At 36.0% G+C, this 22,300-nt stretch overlaps 1 protein-coding gene across 1 annotated transcript in view; it reads right to left on the bottom strand.

The window, feature by feature from the left end:
• Positions 1–448: 448 nt before the first annotated feature.
• Positions 449–22,300, bottom strand: part of LOC107753906 (ras and Rab interactor 2-like) — a 22,476-nt gene continuing 624 nt past the window's right edge. The window contains exons 2-16 of the mRNA XM_016570179.1: positions 18,590–18,672; positions 15,146–15,258; positions 14,675–14,841; positions 13,329–13,440; positions 12,509–12,581; positions 11,810–11,882; positions 11,605–11,671; positions 10,740–10,747; positions 9,562–10,651; positions 9,513–9,520; positions 8,227–8,353; positions 4,690–4,998; positions 4,374–4,505; positions 2,655–2,818; positions 449–1,149 (exon numbers count right to left, since the gene is read on the bottom strand). Coding sequence (XP_016425665.1) covers positions 853–1,149; positions 2,655–2,818; positions 4,374–4,505; positions 4,690–4,998; positions 8,227–8,353; positions 9,513–9,520; positions 9,562–10,651; positions 10,740–10,747; positions 11,605–11,671; positions 11,810–11,882; positions 12,509–12,581; positions 13,329–13,440; positions 14,675–14,841; positions 15,146–15,251 — 2,733 coding nt within the window. The 5' untranslated portion in view covers positions 15,252–15,258; positions 18,590–18,672 and the 3' untranslated portion in view covers positions 449–852. The remainder of the gene's footprint in view (positions 1,150–2,654; positions 2,819–4,373; positions 4,506–4,689; positions 4,999–8,226; positions 8,354–9,512; positions 9,521–9,561; positions 10,652–10,739; positions 10,748–11,604; positions 11,672–11,809; positions 11,883–12,508; positions 12,582–13,328; positions 13,441–14,674; positions 14,842–15,145; positions 15,259–18,589; positions 18,673–22,300) is intronic.

The following is a 22,300-nucleotide window of genomic DNA, read 5'->3' as shown; positions in this document are numbered from 1 at the left end:
AAAATACTCACAGGTTCAATACCACATAACTTACAATACCCAATAAATGCCTTTTATATTAAACATTTCTATTCAAATCATAACTTAATGTGAATAAACACTATTTTACATAATGTAATATGCATATATGTGACTTTCTAAAAATATAGCACACTTTTGGTGTCACACTACGTTTATAAAAAATATATATTTTCATTATATATTAGCATACAATTATGAATGATCAAACGTTACAATTGTAATCGGTGAAACTGATACAAATAAAAATATTTGTCATTATTGAAACCCAAAATGTATTTAGAAGTCTTCTGAATTTTGCATGCAAGCCAGTTGCTACTTATTTCATTACCAAAAAACAAAAAAAACAATATTGCCTGAAATTCTGATACCCAAGAAATAACATAAGCATACAATTATGAATGATCAAACGTTACAATTGTAATCGGTGAAACTGATACAAATAAAAATATTTGTCATTATTGAAACCCAAAATGTATTTAGAAGTCTTCTGAATTTTGCATGCAAGCCAGTTGCTACTTATTTCTCCCACATTACCAAAAAACAAAAAAAACAATATTGCCTGAAATTCTGATACCCAAGAAATAACATCATTTGGACCCCTTTAGTAAGAAAAACAAGTAAATAATTATAAAAATTAAAAATTGTGTATTCTCATTTTTAAACAAATTGACTGCAATCATTAAGTGGAACGTTTCTATTCATGTAAAGTGCCAATTACATAATTCTTTTTTGAGCCACTGTGTCCATGAGACTTTTTCACTTTACGATCTTTATACACATTCCCTCATTAAACACTTTCCGGCTATTGAGTGTTCAGGAAACGTCCTGCATTCAAGACGAAGGAGTGGAACAGTTCATGTTGGGTATCGACTTGTAGACAAAGTAAAAGTGTTGACGGTTCGGTCGACTATGTATCTCTGCCTTTATCCACTGTGGGTGTGTGTCTGCAGCCAACTGCTGGCTGCTGTCATCCGTGTAGAGAAAGAGGCCGTAGTTTTCTGGATCAGACACGCGGAATTTGAGCGCACAAAGGCGGCACACTTCTTCCGTCGTGGCGTAGGGCTGCACCTGAAGGGTTTTAGCCGTGCAGCCGCTATCTGCCTTCTGCAGAGCCACTCGCATGTAGTTCTTCACACAAACAAACAAATAGACATAATAGTGAGTTTTTTACCACTCAAGAAACTAGGGATGCACCGATACATACTGAGCTCCTGTACTCGTACTCGTTAAAATGCCCCGATACCAAACGCCGATACCACACAGCATGTGATAAGTGCCATATTCAGACAAAAAAACATCGACAACAGACAGCAGAATGGAGTTATTAGAGATTAAAGATGTCTACGAAGTATATGTATGCAATGAATATAAAACATTCAGTATTAATGCCTGTATAGCTGATTTGCGCCAGCTGGTAAGCAAATCACGCTGAGTGGATTGAGCGCGCAGCGGCGCAGATGCGCAAGCTTGTCGAGTGAATATCCCTTTCTCACAGACATCACTGGAAAGTTTGTAGTTCGGTCGGATATGTCAAAAAGAAGTAAGTAAAGCAATGCACAAGTTACTTAATGGTAGGGAGAGAGGGAGGGAGAGAGAGAGAGAGAGAGAGAGCGCGCACTTCTGTTGTGTGATCTTTATTGATGTTCGCTCACTTAGCACGCATCATTTGGATTAAAACTAATCCGTAAAAATAAAACCATTCCTAGGGGCATTCACTATAAACATAATTTATTTTCAACCTCTTCTGTTGTGTGATCTTTATTGATGTTCGCTCACTTAGCACGCATCATTTGGATTAAAACTAAATCGTAAATATAAGACAATTTATAGGGGCATTCACTATAAACGTAATTTATTTTCACTCTTAAGCATACACAAATTTCTGGTGAAAGTGAATATAGTTCATTTATGTAAAGTGAGGATAGCAAAATAAACTAAACTGTGATATATTATACCCAAAATGTCTTCATATAGTGGACTACCAGTAAAATTGATACACATTTGGGACCAAAAATGATTCAGACCGAGTCTGGGGAAAAATTGAAGTTCAGGTTTGCATGAACCTGGATGACAGCATGCCCAGGAGACTATATGCTGTCATTAAGGCTAAGGGTTGCCCGACTAAGTATTGATAGTTTGATTGACAGCTGTATGAATCATTTTTGGTTTATTGTAATCCATTACATACCTTTCTATCAAAGTTATCTGACATTATCAAGCTGAATTTGTTCTGACACAGTTTAACTCTGAGTTCTTGTCATATTTTATTACCATTTTCTAAACTATAGCGAATAAACTGTGATAATGTGAGAAATGTTGAAGGTGTCTGAATAAATTTAGGTTTGACTGTATCTATTTGATAAATGAAGTTAACCAACTAACATTATACATACTCTTTTTGTTTCTGTACCCAATATTTAAAAAATTTACAAATGCAATGAAAATATTGGTATCGGTACTCTGTATCGGCAAGTACCAAAAATAAAAGTATCGTATCGGGCGAGTACTGGAAAAAGTGGTATCGGTGCATCCCTACAAGAAACTTTATGGAATGAAAATAGTCCATATCCATAAAATACAGTCAGAAACTATTCAAATGTTGACCACAACCTGATTGGAGGTCAGGATTTTACCTGGAAGTCGTCCACTGAGGGCAGGTTTCTCTGCAGTGCGCGACGCTGGTGCCACTGGTGGAGTGTGCCGCGTGTTGCAGAGCTGAGTATTCGTGCAGCCTGCTCTTCCTGGAAGTTCTTAATCAGTGACATTGCTCCGTATGCACTGGTGAGGTAATATCCTCCTGTACAGGTTCAAGAGAAAAGGAGCACCTTAATAAACAGTTCAAACATCCAGTGAACATTCCAAAACCTAAATAAAAACTTGTTTAGTGCTATAAAGTATTGCTAAAAATCTACTTGAAAAACCTACACTACCATTCAAATGTCTGTTGTCGGTAAGATTTAAAAAAAAATAGTTTTTTGAAATAAGCTTACCAAGGATGCATTTATTTGATAAAAATACAGTAAAAACATTAATATTGTGAAATATTATTACAATTTAAATTTTTCTAATTTCCTGTATTTTAAAATGGAATTTTTATGGCATTATTCCAGTCTTCAGTGTCACATGATCCTTCGGAAATCATGCTGATTTGCTGCTCAAGAAACATTTCTTCTTATAATCAATGTTGAAAACAGTTGTACTGCTTAAAGGGGTCATATGATGCTGCTAAAAAGAACATTATTTGAGACTTCAGTCTTTGCAACTTTACAGATCTTCTTTATGCACCAAGAGCTTGTAACACTCCAAAGAGAAAGGAAAAATTGAAATCGCATCATATGACCCCTTTAATATTTTTTGGAAACCGCGATATTTGCTGGAAGAACTGCATTTATTTGAAATATAAATCTTTTGTTGAATCAAATTAAAACAACTAAGAAATATAAAAGTATTTATTTAAATGTGTTGGTTGTATCTATAGAAACAAAATATTATATTTTCATGGGAGTAGGCAGAGTTAAAGATCTCTTTTGGTGCGCTTTGCTCACTGCGACTCTGATTGGTGAAATTGTCTCTACAGAATCGTGGGTATAGTTTTTCACCACAAATTCTGCTATTAAGCAATAATTTTAAAAGTCAGTTGAATTTACGCAAATAGATGGCTTCAACAAAAGTATATGCAATCAGTTAACAATCTCTGAGCTCATAACAGGTCTGTTTTAAAAGGTTTATTAGTTCAGTCAATTTCCCTAAGGAGAAAATGAATGGCATTTTTACTTCCAAAACCCGACTGTTGCACTCTATAGGCAACAACAGACAGCAAGGCAGTTCACTAGGTTTTAGGGTTTTCAAAACATGCATTATTTACTGACCAGACTGGAAGTACTGGAATTTTGAAACTGACACAATGGGGAAATTATCACTATAATGAGGATCATCCTATCTGTTACATTAGATCAACAAGTCTGTGAATTGACTGTGTATATACATCACAATACATCTTTTCCATGAAAGGCTGCCACAATGAGCTCAGTAAGTATAGGAGACACACCCAGGAGGAAATTACTCTGTGGGGAACAGAACTTCGTCACACATGGAAAATGCTTGTCCGTTCTGAAACTCCTCCTACAGTTTGGATACTAGAATACTGCACAGTTCTGATTCTGATTCATTAACTTTGTTAACATTGTCTTTATGAACAATGAAAGAGAATTCACATGAAATGTTGGACTGGAGAAACTAATACTGTTTTAGTTCTGAAGCTCTTAAATTTTTCCTCTTGATACAGAAAATCATTTAAAAGAATTCAGACTTATGTAACATTATCACATAAGTATGAGAACATGGTAACACACCTTCTCCATGCAGTAATGTGGGATCTATAAGCTCCATCATATACAGGATCTCAGTGTCCAACTGAGGCATGTCACACTGGACCAACACATATGTCAACATGGGTAGGAAATCATCTGCTCCAAACATCCGCACTGGCGCACACAGAGGAAACATTTATTAGTGACCTTTACACAAGCCATTCCAGCAAGTACCTTCCACTTGATTAAGGTGCAAATACTTTTGCCTTTCAATTACTGATCTCATACACACCTAAAACATAAATCACATATAAAGCCTTTAAATAAACCCAGAAGACATAACTCCACCCATACACACCTTCATGGTCTTGCATAATACTGTAGATGAGTTTGCAGACTTTTAACAGCACCATAATCTTCCTCTCAGGTGAGTACATCCGGCACATGGCTCTGAGTTTTCGGCGGATCCTGTGGATGGCGTGGGCATCTGGAGGCCGGGCTCCGTTCACGCCCAGCTCGTGAGGTTGTTTGGCTTTGGCCAGGGCCAGATTCTCCTGCAGCCTCTGCCACACTCCACCGGCCACCTGGAAGTCATGCAGCACTGACTGCAAGCAGCCGTACAGAGGTTTCAGCACACACTTATGCATGGCCTTCTCCAACATTGGATCTGTGAAAGAGATGGAGTTTCGGTTAAAGCTTTAACATAAAAGTTTCAGAGACATTAAACATCTTCATAGTGATACAAAAAATGAGTAAAAAGGCATGAAGTTCTAAACTTTCTATTTAATACAGTTTTACAGGAATTGTTCACCCTCAAATGAGAATTTTGTAATAATTTACTCAACCTTCATGTTGTTCCTAAACTAAACTAAAGAGATTTTGAAGCAGGGTTATATTGTTAACTAATACTAAAATTACAATTGAAACTGAAAAAAAAAATTTGTCACTTAAAATAAAATAAAAACGAACTCAAAAGAAAAATATATATAAAATATTAACTTATTTTATTCACTTACATTGTATGGAAAAGAGCAGCATAGAAGATCAGTCATACAAGTTTGGAGCGACGGGAGCATAAACAACAAATTATGACAGAATTTTCATTTTTTTGGGTGAACTATTCCTTTATATCTCAACAGTGTGAATCATTGCATTTGTGGTGCATTTTCAACAGCCAGAGCATTTTACATTGAGTACCATCTCACATCAACTTTAATGCAATTGTGTAGTTTTGGTGTGGCAGAAACCCAATGAACAGTTATCATTTGATGATGAAGAATACAAACTGACACTTTTATCCAAAGTGAGGAACAGCACAAATATCTGTTCTGCACCAGTAAAAAACCAAAATATCCAAAATGCTTAGAGTGCGTACAATGTCTGCTGAGTTTATGGAAAAACTGACACAAACATTACAAGATATATTAGGCCTAAGCTCTCGGTTATCAAGTCTTGCTGTGAAATAAGGGCTGTCTGAGATGCAAAGGGCAAGTCAAATGAGGACAAAAGCAGGCATCAGTTGTCTGTACACTATAGAGTTCTTAAACAAGCAATTACACACTATGACAATAACATTTCTATAATGAAACTGTATTATTCAGAGTGTACACAAGATGTATAAATATTAGAAGCTACAGTTACCTGTAGATTACAGATTCATATCATGCACCAAAATGTTGTAAACCTAAAGAATTCACAAACATACACACATAAACACAGACTGAGTTACTCCTACAAACACACATAACTCATAACAAGTAACTTATCTTCCTTGTGAGTGTGACTAACTACAAATGACACAGACATACAAAACGGAGAGCATGAAAAATATAATTAGATTAGTCTTTTCAAAATCTGTAACAATTGCACAATTTTAGTTGTGCAACATGTTCTGAAGCTAGGGGGTAGAATTTAGCAGTGACGCTAGGGACATGTCCCTACCAAAATACAGTTACTACTATGTCCCTAGTAATAATTTTGATCAAACAATTACATTTAATGTATATGCAACCAATGTTATTAAAATTTTGGCTGCATCTGAAATAAGGCATTCCATGTTACTTGAGAAGTTTAAGCAAATATGTGCTCTTTCACAGTTCAGTTAAGTTTACTCTCTTTAATTTTATCTTAATGTTTTTAAAATGAATGTAGAAAATTGTTAGGTGCATTATCAACAAAATTAAAAACAAATCTGAAATAAGAGTGTGGGGTTTATCAGTCAATCAGAGATATTTTATTTCGGTTATGTCCCTACCAATGTCAAACTCAAACCTACTTTGATTGCACTAAAAAAATTTAAAAAAAATTACATTGGCTTGCTGTACATTGGGTATATACATATGGACATATGATTAGGATAATCATACAGTACCATGGCATAAATCAAAGTAACATGCTATTACCATTTAATTCCTTCACTGTACCACATTACTATTTTGTAATAAGATAAATGTATTAAAAACACTGGTGGCTTTGTTCTTCAAGGTGGTATGCTAAACATTTGAAACATACAAAAGTGTATAAATTAAGGAAACTTAATTTTTATTTATTGTTATGTCCCTTATGTACTATTGTGTAACCATGGTAACACAACACAGCTTCAAAGCTAATAACATTACAGTTAAACAAACAAAGAAAAGTCTGGCCTTTGGAAAACATTAATCATTAATGTGGAAAGCGTTAGCCTATCTTTAAGCTAAACCAACAACATATTGCTGGGATAAATTACACAAATTTAAGTGCTCCACTCATGAAGAATTTGAACACTTTATTACTTGCCTTAGGTTTAATATGCAAGTATTATTTTTGGTATGATTAAAGTATTCATGCAGAATTCTAAAATTTCTGCCTTCAAGCTCTCTTTATTGGTTTTTAACTGACCTATAAAAATGTTTTTAGCATATTTAATATATTAAGAGCTATAAAACAGGATTATATCACATTTGTCTTAAAATGCACTTACTCAATATTTAATCTGCTATTAAAGTGACTGCTACTCTGTGTGAATTGTGAAATGCACACCTCATTTCAGCTATTTCCATAGCTGAAGCTGTCATTTTTATGCAAACCAGACTAGTTAATATTATATTGTTGGCCTTGCACTTACCTCAAACACTTTTCAGTGCAACTGCAGAGAGGAAAGCTGAACTCGAAAGGTATTTCAGATATAATGCTTGTGTTTCACTGCTCAGTTGCTCTTGTTTTCAATTTTTGCTATTCCCACCACATTATCAACAACCTTTTAGCCTGCATTTTCCACTGTATAAAAAAGCTGCTCAGTACTGATAAGGGTAAACTCGCATTCAAAACAAAATATGTTTCTAATGTCAGGTATATACTGTATAACAATGGCATAATTGCATAGCCCCTCTTTTTGGACTATATACATAATATATTATTGAACTTTCAGGTAAGTCAAAGTAATCAGACCTTGAATTTGTGTATGAGTTTGCAAATTGCACAGACTAGGAAACAAAAAGGCAAGCTAAGGATACAAAGAAGATAAAGATATCTGGAAGACAAAAAAGATAACATTTCAAAATGACACAACGAATAGTTTCCAGATACTAGTAAAATGAACAGTGGATAAAACCCACCCACCCAGCCAGCACAGCACAGTTACTATAAGTAAGCCAGGGGTGTCCATTCCTGCCACCAGCAGAGTTTAGCTCGGTCCCTAATTAAACAGACCTAAACCAGCCTAATTAAGGTCTTTAGGATTACTAGAAATTCCAGGCATATGTGTTGGAGCTAAACTCTGCAGGAAAGTGGCCCTCCAGGAACAGGATTAGATATCCCTGAAAGTAAGCCATTCGTAGGTTGATCTCCCAGAAAGGTGCTTTCAAAATTACTCTGGTTCAACATGGCTCTAAAAAGAGTGCTGAAATCTACTCACCTATCTGGTCCTCGGGTATGTAAGACTCTATAGGCGGGTTCATTTCCGAACTCTGTTTGAGGTAAGCTTTCATCTGGGTCATGAACTGCCGGATGTTGTTGTTTGTTGAGAGAAGATTCCCAGAACGCTGGAACAAAAGAGAGAATCTGATTAATGGTTAACAACACGCATGTACAAACTTCATACCAACACAACCACAAAAGCAGCAAACACACCCACTCCAGTTTCCTACCATAGACCACCACACGTTGACAGCATACATGTGAATTTGAGTGTGTGGCTATATCTAGTTACAGCCAGGCTAAAGCGTCTGTTCACTTGTGTTGTCCTCAGGCCCACTGAAGTTCTTGGAGAAATTTAGCGAGCTCAGTCGTGCATTTCAGAAACCTGATTCACAAACGCCATTCAAACACACCCAACACAGAGCTGGCCAAAAACTGAGTCATTTATCCAAACAGACAGCGTGTATGGGGAGGTTGATTTCACAGAGCACACCAAACCCCTCCTCTTTCTCCTCCCCATGCTTTCTGTCTCTCTCCCCACCCATTTCAGTATGGTTTCTCCTTATGTTAGTTTGATGGGCCAGTTTCTATTAAGAATAGATAGTTATTCCACAGTCAGCCTCGTTCAAAAGAGACTTCAAATTAATGAATCAAACTTACAATTGTTCTGTGGCAACTTTAGTGTACATATTAAGGGTGTTGCTAAGGTGATACAAGTGTTTTTTTGTTGCTGTTGATGTTTTAGTTCATTGCTAACTTCTCAAAAATGCTGTCTCTTACTAAGGCAGAATGGAACTATCACTGTTAAGTAACAAAGGAAGTCCCGTGTCGGTACACACACACACACACACACACACACACACACACTCTCTTTCCCTCAGTGACCTCTATGCTCTGATTAGCTCACATATTCTCACACGCTATCTGGAATGTCAGCTGGACTAATAATAACAACAACATGGAACTGAATAGTAGGCCAGCATGTTCACAGCTGTGGTGACGAAGAGACCTAGTCAAACACATAGTTACTCACAAGAGTGGCAAAGTTTCCATCTTCTCTATGAACATTGCAATATTTCTTCATTATTTGACAAATAATATTTGACACTGGTTCAAGATGGTCTGAAGCATGTAAGAACATACAAAAATATTGCATTACTAATTATTACTTGTACATGCAACATGCCTGAGTATACTGAAAAAAAGCACTCTGCTTTCCTGACACACTTGACATCACGTCACCCCTGCTTTTTTAAGGGAGCACCAGTGGCAGACCTGACTCACTTGTTGCCCTAGGTCAGAGACAGGAGCAAGAAAAAAAAAAAAGACATACTCTGTTTGAGGTAAGCTTTCATCTGGGTCATGAACTGCCGGATGGTCTGCAGAAGATCCTGGCTGGACGAGTGGCAGTTTTTATTCTCCTGCACAAAGCTCACATAGTCCTGCACCAGGCACCCAAAGTAGGAAGTTTTGTCTTGGGACAACTCAATGATCCGGAGCAAGATGCGTTTTTCAGGTGTAGCCAGTACACTGAAAACACCTCGGACCTTACGGAAGTGTCCCCTTAGTGCTCGTGGGATAACAAGCGATCTTGGACGCGCTCCCACTAGTTCGACCGTCAGGAGTTTCTTTGAAATGCGGGAAGCATGAAGGCGGAGATGCAGATCCCTTTCAAGTCCCACACCATAGTCGTCCTCATCATCGTCGTCATATTCATCACTGCTGTCATCCGTGGAGAGGCCTTTGCCAACACTTTGGGATAGTCCCAAAGGGAGAGGATGCAGAGGAGAATCCAGAGAGTCCGATGAGGAAGTGGACAAGCTTCGGCCATTTGAGCTTCGCCCTTTCTCTTCGGGTCCAGTCCATTGCTGCAGGATGGTGCTGCTGGTCGGGTTTAAAGGAGTCGTATTGGCTTGAGAAAGGGCTCTAGAGATGATCTCGTCATCTAACGCAATGGTACAGCGGTAGCTGTCAATGTCTGGTGCTTGTGGAGGTCGTGGTGGAGGATTGTGTCTCTGACTCATTCTGGTAATGCCAGCACTCAAAGGCATAGTCTTCGGGCCTGGGGATGCAGTAGGGCTATGAACCAAAATACGAGGAGGAGGTGGTCTTGGTGGAGGAGGGGGACGAGATTTTCCGTTTTCGGCTGTTGGGCCCTTTGCGATCACTGTTTCTAAATTTCCAGTGACATCTTGCTGTGTCTTGAGAAAGACAGGGTTGATAAAAGACAAAGCACTGCTGGAGCAACTTCTTTCACCTTCTGAGGTATTAGGGCAGGTGTCGGTCAGTGGTAGTGGGACATTTAGCTTCCCAATTGGGGTGCAGGTTTGATCCTCTATCTGTAAGACATCAGAGCAGCTGCCGTGAGAGATCGGCGGTCTGTCCTGAACCAGAGAACTGTCTGGGGTAGAGAGTGTCCCTTGCTGTTTGTTGAGAGAAGATTTCCTGACACACTTGACATCACGTCACCCCTGCTTTTTTAAGGGAGCACCAGTGGCAGACCTGACTCACTTGTTGCCCTAGGTCAGAGACAGGAGCAAGAAAAAAAAAAAAGACATTTTTACAAATGTAAGAAGTGTTAGTCTGTTTGTGCTACTGCTGTTTTCATTTAGTGTGCATGGGGACCAGGGTTCTAATCCTAAAAACTATTATGTGATTTTTAAAAAACAAAATGAAGCAAATTTGATAATTATCATTTTTATTGTATGAAAAGGGCCATTTTGAATTTCTGATAATACTGAAGATTCTTTTTGTGTTCCAAATTCCGCTTGGCTCCAAAATCAGAGAGAGTGAATGACCCCTGAATTTGAAAGGACGTTGGACTACTGCTATTTTAGTGTTTGGGATATTTATTCTAATTTTAGTTAAAGTCTTTGAAATTTGTTGTGTGCTTTTGTCTTTTTTTAAATGTCTATAGAGTTTGTTTTTTTTTTGCACATGAAGTTAAACTAAATGAGAATGAGAACTATTGCTTTGTCAACTAAATGAAATAAAATACATTTATGAAATAAAAGACTTTTTTTTTTTTTTTTTTTTTTTTGATTTTATTTCAGTTAATGTTTATTTTATTTCAAGTAATGAAACTATTTTTAACTGTTTCAGTTTTAGTTAATAACCCTGCGTTGGACATTTCCCCCCTAACCTATTTTGAGTAAATTCACAATTCATCTGTCACAAATAATACACATAATCACAGATATCTACATTACTGTGCAGATATTCATATAGGTGTAGCATACAAATAGATAACCATGGGGCCAAACAGGAAATAATGTATTATTATATATCATTTTATATATATATATATATAATTGTATCTATATTAAATGAGATATTGATCATAATTTTAAGTGGATTAGACTAGATAGGTCAGTACCTGCTCCTTGCTGAGCCACTTCATGTAGATCTGACAGGGTCTCAGCTGAGTGGATGGCCTCAGGAAGCTTCAGGGTAAACGGCAGAATGTCTCTAATATTAAACAAAGAGAGTCAGACAGACAAATAGTGTGTGAAAGAGGGTAAAAAGAGGACAAAAAAAGGAGAGATTCAATCTTTTCCTACATAAATGGTGACAGATTATACATCATGTAGATCTGACAGGGTCTCAGCTGAGTGGATGGCCTCAGGAAGCTTCAGGGTAAACGGCAGAATGTCTCTAATATTAAACAAAGAGAGTCAGACAGACAAATAGTGTGTGAAAGAGGGTAAAAAGAGGACAAAAAAAGGAGAGATTCAACCTTTTCCTACATAAATGGTGACAGATTATATACATTGCATTCAGGCTTGAAAAAACAAACATCACATGGAGAACTGTTGCAGTCTTCTGATTTATGGATGATATCAAATAAATCATTTGTACTTATTATTATTTGGCCATATATTACTTCATCCTGTTGCTGATAAGGGGAATGAATATAATTGTGTTATATGAGCAGTGGGTTCATTTCTGCACAATCATTCATTGTTTCTTTACTCATAAATATTGCATATACTGTCTTTTATGTTCTTATCACACTTTAGCACCGCAGTGAAGGTAAGGACGGCAAGATAGCAATTAAACATTTTATCCATTCCAAATACAATCAAATTGTTCATAGTGGATTGTTTCTTACAAATGTGACCGTGGGAGTGGTTGAGTTACATGCATAAACTACAGTGCTTAGGGTTAGGGATTTGTTCAACTTCCTAATCATATGTATTAGCAATAGCAATAATGATGCTTGTCTTAGCAGTCTAATAATTGACAAGTTTAATAATTATCAGTCATTACAAAAGTGTTACCTGCTGATACAATAAAAGGCCACAAGACGAAAAAGGTCAGCAAAACTGATTCCTGAGCCCTCCAGAGAAAATGCTAGGAAAAAAAGAGCAATACACACCAATAAGGATTTATAATCTCCAAGCATTTTCACAATTCCATCCATCATAAAAGCACAGGGGCACTGAGTGTTGCTCTAGATTCTTCATTTGTTGGGAATTTTCGGAAAATGTTTTGGGAAATTTCTGAACTGATTCTGAACTTGGCAGGTAAAACGCTCACAAGCCTTCAGCGCCCTTCAGACCACATCCATTTCCAAGGCACAGAGAAAATTCACAGCTGGATTTGCGCCCAGGCCAAAAACGCTAAGGTGTGTCTGATATTTCACATGGAGAATTTCTTGGAACTGCACTGCTGTAAATACCTGAAATGCTGCCAGGCTACTATTGTGATGTTGTGATATTAGCTGCAAATATGGTGCCTCTGTTTCAAACCAAGCCAGTTGCAAATAGCTGCTCAGGTTAAAATAACTGATGACTGATTATAACTACCTGTGAAACAAGGGAAAAACTCCCCATTCTGACTCAAAACAGAGATTTATTGAGTCTCTGCCAAGCAGTCTTTGACCTCACAACTGCATGCACGTGAAAGTAACAAGCTGCTCAGTATCAACAAACAATAAATAAGATAGATAACCAAAAAAAAAAAGAAACACCCACATATCTTTCACAGCCAAACATCCTGAACTGATGGTGACACAGTACACAGAAGTAGATATGGCTAGATGTGAGCAGAGTGTCAACAACAGTTATGGCTTAATATGATATAAGGGATCTGACATACTGTACTGGCTCTCCTTTACAGGGATGTGAATGACGGAGGAGTCTGAGCTACCATCCATGTGGAATGACAGGACCTTCTTTTGGAGGACAGATGATTTCCACACTAAAAACACCTGGACAGGAAAGAAAAAAAAATGCTGATGCAGTAGTTCTTAAAGGGACAGTTCACCAAAAAAAAAAAAAAATTCTGTCATCATTTACTCACACACACGTCGTTCCAAACATGTATGAATTACTTTTCCTGTTGTGCACAAAAGAATGCTGGGAACCAAAAAGTGGATGGTAGCCAATGACTTCCATAGTATGGGAAAAAAAAAACTATGGAAGTCAGTGGCTAACATTAACTTTTTGGTTACCAACATTCAAAAGTGATGTCAGAATTTTCATTTATTGGGTAAACCATACCATTAACCTTTTTTTTTTATCTCCCAGTTCTAAAATGAAAGTACTGATATTAAATTAATTTACCATGATTCATTTTGTGATTTCAAACTTTTCAAGAACCGTATGCTCTTCAATAAAACAATGAGGGGGTGAAAAGAAATGTGATTTCAGTTTACATCTTGATTTTATGCTTTTAAGCATTTTAATTTAGATTGGAATTAGATTATTCTGATTTATTAATAAGAATATATTAATTTAAATACTCATTTTGAGGCCCCCTACTGGTTAAGAACCACAGCTCTAATGGCAATGAATTTGCTCTCTGAGAGTCTATAATGTGTCTTGAAAAGTATTTATCAAATATCTCAATTAATTAAAGTCTCTAGTTCATATTTTTCTTGTACCAAATGTTTCACCGATTAATCACAAATTCTGTTGTAAATGCAAATATTTTCTATAATAAATGAGTTTTTAGCTTTAATCTCCTTAATTTTTCCTCTTTAAGGAATAATGGATATTCTGTCATCATTTACTCACCCTCACGTAACCACAAGCCTGCATGACTGACTTTCTTCCGAGGAGCATGAAAGGAGACACTCAGATGAATGTTACGCTATTCTTTACTGCAGTGTGCACTCCTTCCAAGTCTTCTGAAACCATACAATATTTTTTGTATTTTGCCTGAATGAGAAATGCTAAGTACATAACAACAGGTCTTTCCAACACACAAACCTATAATTATGGCTCCAGACTCGGAAAAAGATTCATGAAATGTTTTATGATACTTTTTGTCATCTTTGAAGCTGTATAAATCAACATCCACTCTGGAAAACAGAAACCTGGACATTTCATGGAAGTCCAGTGGGGCTGGAACAAAACAAGGGTGATTAAATGATGACAGAATCGGAATTTCTGTGAACTGCGTCTGGTGTCTTTGTGTTCACTCTCTCTGACATATTTTACCCCAGCTGGTTGCTGCAGTAGGATGCCAGAGGCCTCTTGCTGGTCGATGGAAAGCAGAAGCCAGATGGGGTGTGTGTGTATCAGTTTGTCCAAGACACTCACACTTATGCTCGTACCATCCCCATCAACCGCAGGATAATGTAGACACAAAGCGCTCATCTCTCCCTCTATCCTACAGGGAACAAAATGGGTGTAGTGGGTTGTCTTTGTTTTGACAGAGACGTCTTTTATGTCCTTTAAAGGAAGAAAAGGCATTAGAAAGACTGACTAGACGCTGGCGCCCTCTACTGGACTCTACTGTAAAACATACAGAGGTTAAATGTGTATTACAGAACATAAACATAATAGCAAAGCATTATTAAAAGTACAGATAATATAGTTATTGTTTAATTTAAATGCTCTGTTATTTAACTTACTGTACAATGATGGTCTTAATGCATTCTCGATATGTGTACGGTAATGTGTACTCACTCTGTGAACATAGAAATGTCTGGATCTCTGTCTGGATCTCTGTCTTTTTCCTGCGCAGCACGAACCATTTGCTGCTCCAATGCACCCAGTGACAATGCAAACGCATCGACAAGCTGCACATAGACAGAAAAAGTAAAATCTTACTTGTCCAAGCACAAAACATCTCGGTGAATTAATGTAGTGGCCTTTTTAAAATCCACTTTGGCAATATCCCTTTAGCTAATAAAGAATCTGAAAAAGAGAGAAACTGCCAGGAAACCTGCAGAGAACAGTGAAGGAAAAAGAAAATGGAAAGCTGGGCGGAAAAAAAAACAAAAAACAACAAGCTGAAAGAGGCTTATTTGTGACCAAGACAAGAGAAACAGCTTCAGCCTCGCTGGACATCCATCCACGAGCAGGAAGCAAGTTAGTCACTTTCCTGTGTTCTTAATCTATTTTCCCCGACAGGAAATGGGATTTACCATGGCAACACAACCCAACCATCACAGCATTACTCTATGCAAGTAGCTACATGTGATCTTCAATGACGACAGTAGATATGCAAATAAACTCCATTACAGACATGACAAAAAAGTGTTTAACTGCAAGCTATAAACTCCTAATTGTGAGTTTAAATCTCACAATTCTGACTTTTTTCTCTGAATTATAAGTTTACATCTCACTTTTCTCCCATTATTGAGTAAAAATATAAAAAAGGTAATTGCTACTTCTTGTCTCACAATTCCGACTTTTTTCTTGCAATTCTGAGTTTATATCTCATTCAGAACTGTGAGATATAAACTCAGAATCGAGAAGTAAAAAAAAAATTCAGAATTGTGAGATAAAAAGTTGCATTTTTTTTTTATGTACCTTTATTATCCTGTGGCGGAAACAAGCTTCCATACTCATGTAATGTAAGTTTATTGGATTTTTGGGCACATTTTATTGTCCACCAGGCAAAAAGTTAATAGGATCACATTTTAAAAAGTAATAGCACATCTCTTTTCAACAAAGTGCATGATTTGGTGTAACATTCATGTCCACTGCACAAATGGAGTTTAAAAATGACTAAACCCTCTATTTTACATACATTTAAATATTCTGCATAGTATAGACAACTGTCTAGTTTGTAGATAAACAACATAAACAACAACATAAACAAAATTAGCAGTGCCTGGCAGTCTGTTAGTGGCATTCTGACCAATACTACTTTCAAAATGAAGTAATGTTTCCAATATGCCACTGTGGTGACTGCACTATGTTGACTCCATGTAAATATTCTGAATCACTCTGCCAGCTTCCTGCGCTTTTAATGTTGACCTGCAATTATGGACTATTTGGGATTAAATTGCAGGCCATTAAATGCAGATAAAAACAGAATCAAAAGACGGTAGTTCTTCTATTGTAATTCCTAGTGCTAGTGAAAAATTCCTGGAGTGAATGTCATAAAATACAACATAAACTAGGCAAAATAAACTTTAGATGAGCGAGATGGAGGATGAGGACGGAACAGAGATAGCTTGTTTATAGATAGATTGTTTAGACTGAATGATAACATTAAAAAAAGCCCTGGAGAAGAAGAAGAAGAGATGAAAGACTAATTAAGGAGAGAGGGAGAGAGAGAGAGAGAGAGAGAGAGAGAGAGAGAGAGAGAGATGTGCTGCAAAAAAGAAACATCTATTATGGAACGCTTGAATGGTCCTGTCTGGGCAACAAGTCCTGCTGCAGTCTCACACTCTCTCACACACACACACACACACATACTCATACTCATACTCATACTCATACACACACACGCACACACACACTCACGCACGTAAACACGCGCACACACACGCACACACACACACACACACTCTGTCCATTGATTTTTATAAGGAACACCAGACAGCCAGTGAATGTACGCAGTGGAACAGAAAATGTTCTGTAGGAGAATGGGGATATTTATACTGATCCAAAAACAGTCCCTGCTTGAGCACATTGGCCAATGAGAGTTTGTAGCACCATCTGCGTGTCCTGCTCTTATTAAATTTTAACACAAATCTTTTAAGACGCAAACTGTTTTAAGCACACAGGCAGCACAGATTAAAAACTCAGAAAAATGAATTTGGAACTAAACATTATGCAATGAAAAAAAAAAACATCTAATGGAAACAATCTTCTTTATTGTTGCTTAGAATTCATCCATATTAGGATGTAACGATTCACTCAACTCACGATTCGATTCTATTCACGGTTCGATTCGATTCGATTCACGAATTTATTTATTTTTTTTAAATGAGATTTAAGACAAATTATAAATAAATGTGTCCTTTTATTATTGCTTGGACAAAATGCTGCATGTTTCCTTGTGAAACTGAAATATAACAATATAATAATATACTAATATAGCACTTTTAATAATATATATTTTTAGTTTTAATATGTTCTAATATATTATTGCTCTTTTGTTGGTTTTGATTGCTTCTATTGTCCTCATTTGTAAGTCGCTTTAGATAAAAGCGTCTGCTAAATATTTTTTAACAAAATGAGATTTAAGACAAATTATAAATAAATGTGTCCTTTTATTATTGCTTGGACAAAATGCTGCATGTTTCCTTGTGAAACTGAAATATAACAATATAATAATATACTAATATAGCACTTTTAATAATATATATTTTTAGTTTTAATATGTTCTAATATATTATTGCTCTTTTGTTGGTTTTGATTGCTTCTATTGTCCTCATTTGTAAGTCGCTTTAGATAAAAGCGTCTGCTAAATAACTAAACGTAAATAGAATGTAAATGTAAATAACAAAACTAAATTGAATTTTTAAAACAAGCCCCAAATCAAATAAATAAGTAACACAAATAAAATAAATCTCTTCATATAAACAAAATAAGGCTTTGTCTGTGCTCTTTCCGCTGTAAACAAAGCAGCGCTGCACTTATGAACTTTTTATATGCATTATACAGAGGCAAGATGAAAAGAAGAAATACCATCTAAACTTTTCTAAAGACAGTAAGTTCCCCTCAGACATGCATTCATATAAACTCTTACCCCTAATTGAATCGCAATTTGTTTAGCATCTCAACCGATTTGAATCGTCACATATTTGAATCGATTTTAAACCGGCTAATCGTTACATCCCTAATATTACATTTATACATTTTGTGTTTAAATTGTCCTGCATTGTGTATGCTATGAACATGAATGATGCCTTAAATCATGCAGTTTGTTAAGGAGAAGTGTGCTTTTCCCCCCATTACTTCAGATACTATTAGATCAGATTTAAAATTTCCAACAATCACACAGTAAAACTGGTAAATAAAAATGCCAAAGTTCCAGAATAAGCTGACTTGGGAGTGAGCACTTTTTTAAAATATGCAAAAATCGAGTCTCAAATGCTGCCCTTGATTTGTCAGGATCCTGCTCAAATTTTAAGTGCAGATATAGAAATGTTCACAGAAAGATCATCTTACCTGAAGAAAGCTACCACTTCTGTCCATCCGGCTGGGTTGTAATAATGATTTCATTGCCATGTTGCTCTTGTTGTTTTAAAGTCCTGCAAGTAAAAAGAGGCATAGGATCACTAAATAAGAGGAGTCTGATATAAAATTGTCTGTTTTCAGTATGACTGATACATACATTCATACTGTATTTGCCACACTCTTGTCTCCCTTCGCATTCAGTCATACTCTGGAATGTCTGTTATTATGTTATTATGATAACAGATGAATGATTTTGTCTGTAAGCCTGAGATTAGGGTCTAGAAGCTGTAATCATTTCCTCAAAGAGACAATTACACACTGACGGCCCTGTCTGCCTGACAGTCCTTGAAATTATTAAACAGTTATTTTCTAAAGCAATATGTTTAATAAGTATACACAGCACTGAGAAGTACACAATCATATTTTCTAAAGCAATATGTTTAATAAGTATACACAGCACTGAGAAGTACACAATCATATTTTCTAAAGCAATATGTTTAATAAGTATACACAGCACTGAGAAGTACACAATCATATTTTCTAAAGCAATATGTTTAATAAGTATACACAGCACTGAGAAGTACACAAAAATAAAGTCGCACACACATATACAGACAGATGCAAGCACAAGATCTTAAAACAGATAATTTCCTCAAAGCTGTTTAAAACACAATTCGCAGAAGTTATTCATGGGAACATACAGTGAAGTCAGTGGTCAGATCAGTTACACAGCTCAGTTTCAGCTTGTGCAACACTGTGTGGTTAGTAAAGGCACCAGATATAAAATACAGTATAATGAGATTAATGAGATTCTACACACTCCAGGTCACCTGCAAAATAGCTTTATTGAACAGACTGGACTCTTAATTACAGATCAGGGAAGTTATCCTGTTTATGTGAGCAGCAGGTGTTAAGTCATGCCTCGCAGCATCAATGGAGCATTGTTGTGTTCTTCACACTATTGATTCTATCTTTTGGGACATCCATTTTCAGGCGATAGTCTGAAGTGAAACTAGTGTGTATGTGAGTGTGTAACACAGCTGCAATCAGACAAAGACACATGTGATGTGACCAATACATTGAGACTGAAAAAAAGAGTTAGAGGGTTTTTAAAGAGTATATAAAATCCCCTCTGTCACATACACAAGTGGACATTCTCTCAACCAACTTCATGATTTTTAAAAATGCTGAAAGTCTTGTATGCTGGACACAATACATACACAAGGTTTTGACACTGAAAAAGAAAGACTGTATGTTAATTTATAATATAATTTAAAATTATTAATAATAATAATTTACAACTTATAAATATATTTTTTGGAAATATTTACGTTCATATACATATATATATACACACACATATATATACATATACACATATATATATATATACATATATACACACACATATATATATATATATATATATACACACACACACACACACACATATATATATATACACCAATGGCTTTGCGACTTGACACAAAGGCCTTGACATAAATAATAATAATATACATAACTTAAATATAATTTTGGAAATATTTACATTTCTATATATCATGATTTATTTATTTTATATAGCCTATCCTAATGTCTTTGAGATTTGACAAAAAGGCCTAGAAAAAATTTGTAATTACACAAAATATATAAACAATCTATAGAATTAATTTATGTATTTTTCAGAAATATATTTTAAGTAGATGAATGGATAATTGAATATATAGAGTATATTAATTTCTATTATATTAATAAAAATACACTTAATAAAAATACAACACTTAGGGATTGTTCCTAACATAGGGAACACATATTCACGAGTATATTAATTTCTATTATATTAATAAAAATACACTTAATAAAAATACACTTAATAAAAATACAGTAACACTTAGGGGTTGTTCCTAACAATAGGGAACACATATTCACTATTAATTAAGAGTTTTTCCTAAATACCACAGTCACGTCTTAGCCCGATTCGGACGGTAATTGTTTCTCATATGGACGTCTGTAAAAAATAAATAGACTTATCACCTCAGTGATTAAACTCGTGGATTCCGAATAGGGCTTAGTGTCATTTCTTTATCCTGTTAAAGGCGGTTTTGAAGCGTCTGATATTTATATTCAGACAATTACACGCTTTTATCCCCTTACAGTTCCTACTCTCATAAAATATGCGCAATGCATGTTGACCTTTAAACCTTAATTTAACTTTCAACAACCGATATTTCAGCACAATAAATGTTTTTGCGCTGATTATTAATTGTCTCTGTTTTCCGTCTGTCTGACGCGCTGGCGCTCATTCAGTAAAGATTAAAATTTAACACAGACTGTCAGGACGGACCTTTATGCAAAAATGGAAATGCTCGCGTGAATTTGTGACATTTATACAGAAGGATATGGCCGTTAACGGAACGTTTTTTTGCGCTGAAGACGCACACGCATCTGTTAAAGCGCCTGACAGGGCAAGCCATTACGCTAATGCATTAGCTTAAAGCTTAAAATAAAGAATTCTCATGTTTTGGGCAGCTTGGATCACGTAACTCTCCTGCAGCATCTCATTCTGTTTCCTCCACTATTTTAGATGCATTTTGTCCATAGAAATAAGTAATTCAGTGCTTTAATTTGACGCGACCGGCTAAAGTTGGACAAGTATGTAAACTCCGTTGGACGTGCACTGTGGGCAGACCCGATTAATCGATAATGAGAATAGTTGTCGATGATTTTCATAATCCATTTAATCGATTAGTTGTTGCAACCCTAATATGCATGCTAATAAGCAGCAAGTTAATAGAGAGAATTGGTCCTTAAAATAAAATGTTACCAAAAATACTTAGGCCTACATACCCCACCCCCCCACACACACACACCAACACACAGAAAAAGGAAGCATGTCTTCTTACACATAATCCATTTCACACACCAGTGACATTTACACAGGAGGAATCTAAATACGTTCCCATATCCATTGTAAGAACATCATTCTTAGTAACCCAAACCACAGAAAAACACATGCATACTTCACGGGAACATTTATCAATAGGCAATGAGGTCTGAGGCTAAAAGTCTGTTTTCTGCACAGGAGGGTGAATGCTCTACAGCTCCCTACCCTCTTTCCCCCTCTTTCTGTGCACAAACACACAGATCTTCCTGTTTGTTCCTGTCACTACAGTGTATGGAAGCAATCTGATGTGATATATGCTTAAAAATTCCTGACAAAGATGGACCACATCACTGCACCAGTCCTCAGTGCAAACCAAGTACATGCTGGCGCCATCAGCGCTGGAGATCCCACACACAAAATAGGACCATGATTGTACTCACTGCATCTTTGTTGTGGACTTGTGGAATATTAAAATGCACAAATCATTTTGTAATAGTTGAACGTAAAGCAAGCTCGCAAAGATTACAGTGTTCATATCATGCACTGTATTAATTTTACAATGCTCTCTTCATAAATATAATATATAGGCTATTTTTTAAATATGTATTTATTCATATGCCTGTATAAAAGTCATATAATAAATTCACTTTTCAGATGAATCTTTTTTTTTCCAATTATTTAATTTGTCTATCAGTTAATTGTCAAATCATAATTTTAAATACAATTTAAAAATAGAATAGAATTTAATTATTTTAAGTAAACATTATATTAAGTGCCATATATATATATATATATATATATATATATATATATGTGTG

The sequence above is a fragment of the Sinocyclocheilus rhinocerous genome, unplaced genomic scaffold (assembly GCF_001515625.1).
Source record: "Sinocyclocheilus rhinocerous isolate Xijiao unplaced genomic scaffold, SAMN03320098_v1.1 scaffold2666, whole genome shotgun sequence".
Taxonomy (NCBI): domain Eukaryota; kingdom Metazoa; phylum Chordata; class Actinopteri; order Cypriniformes; family Cyprinidae; genus Sinocyclocheilus; species Sinocyclocheilus rhinocerous.
The sequence above is the reverse complement of the archived record's forward strand: the minus strand, read 5'-3'. Positions and strand labels throughout refer to the sequence as shown.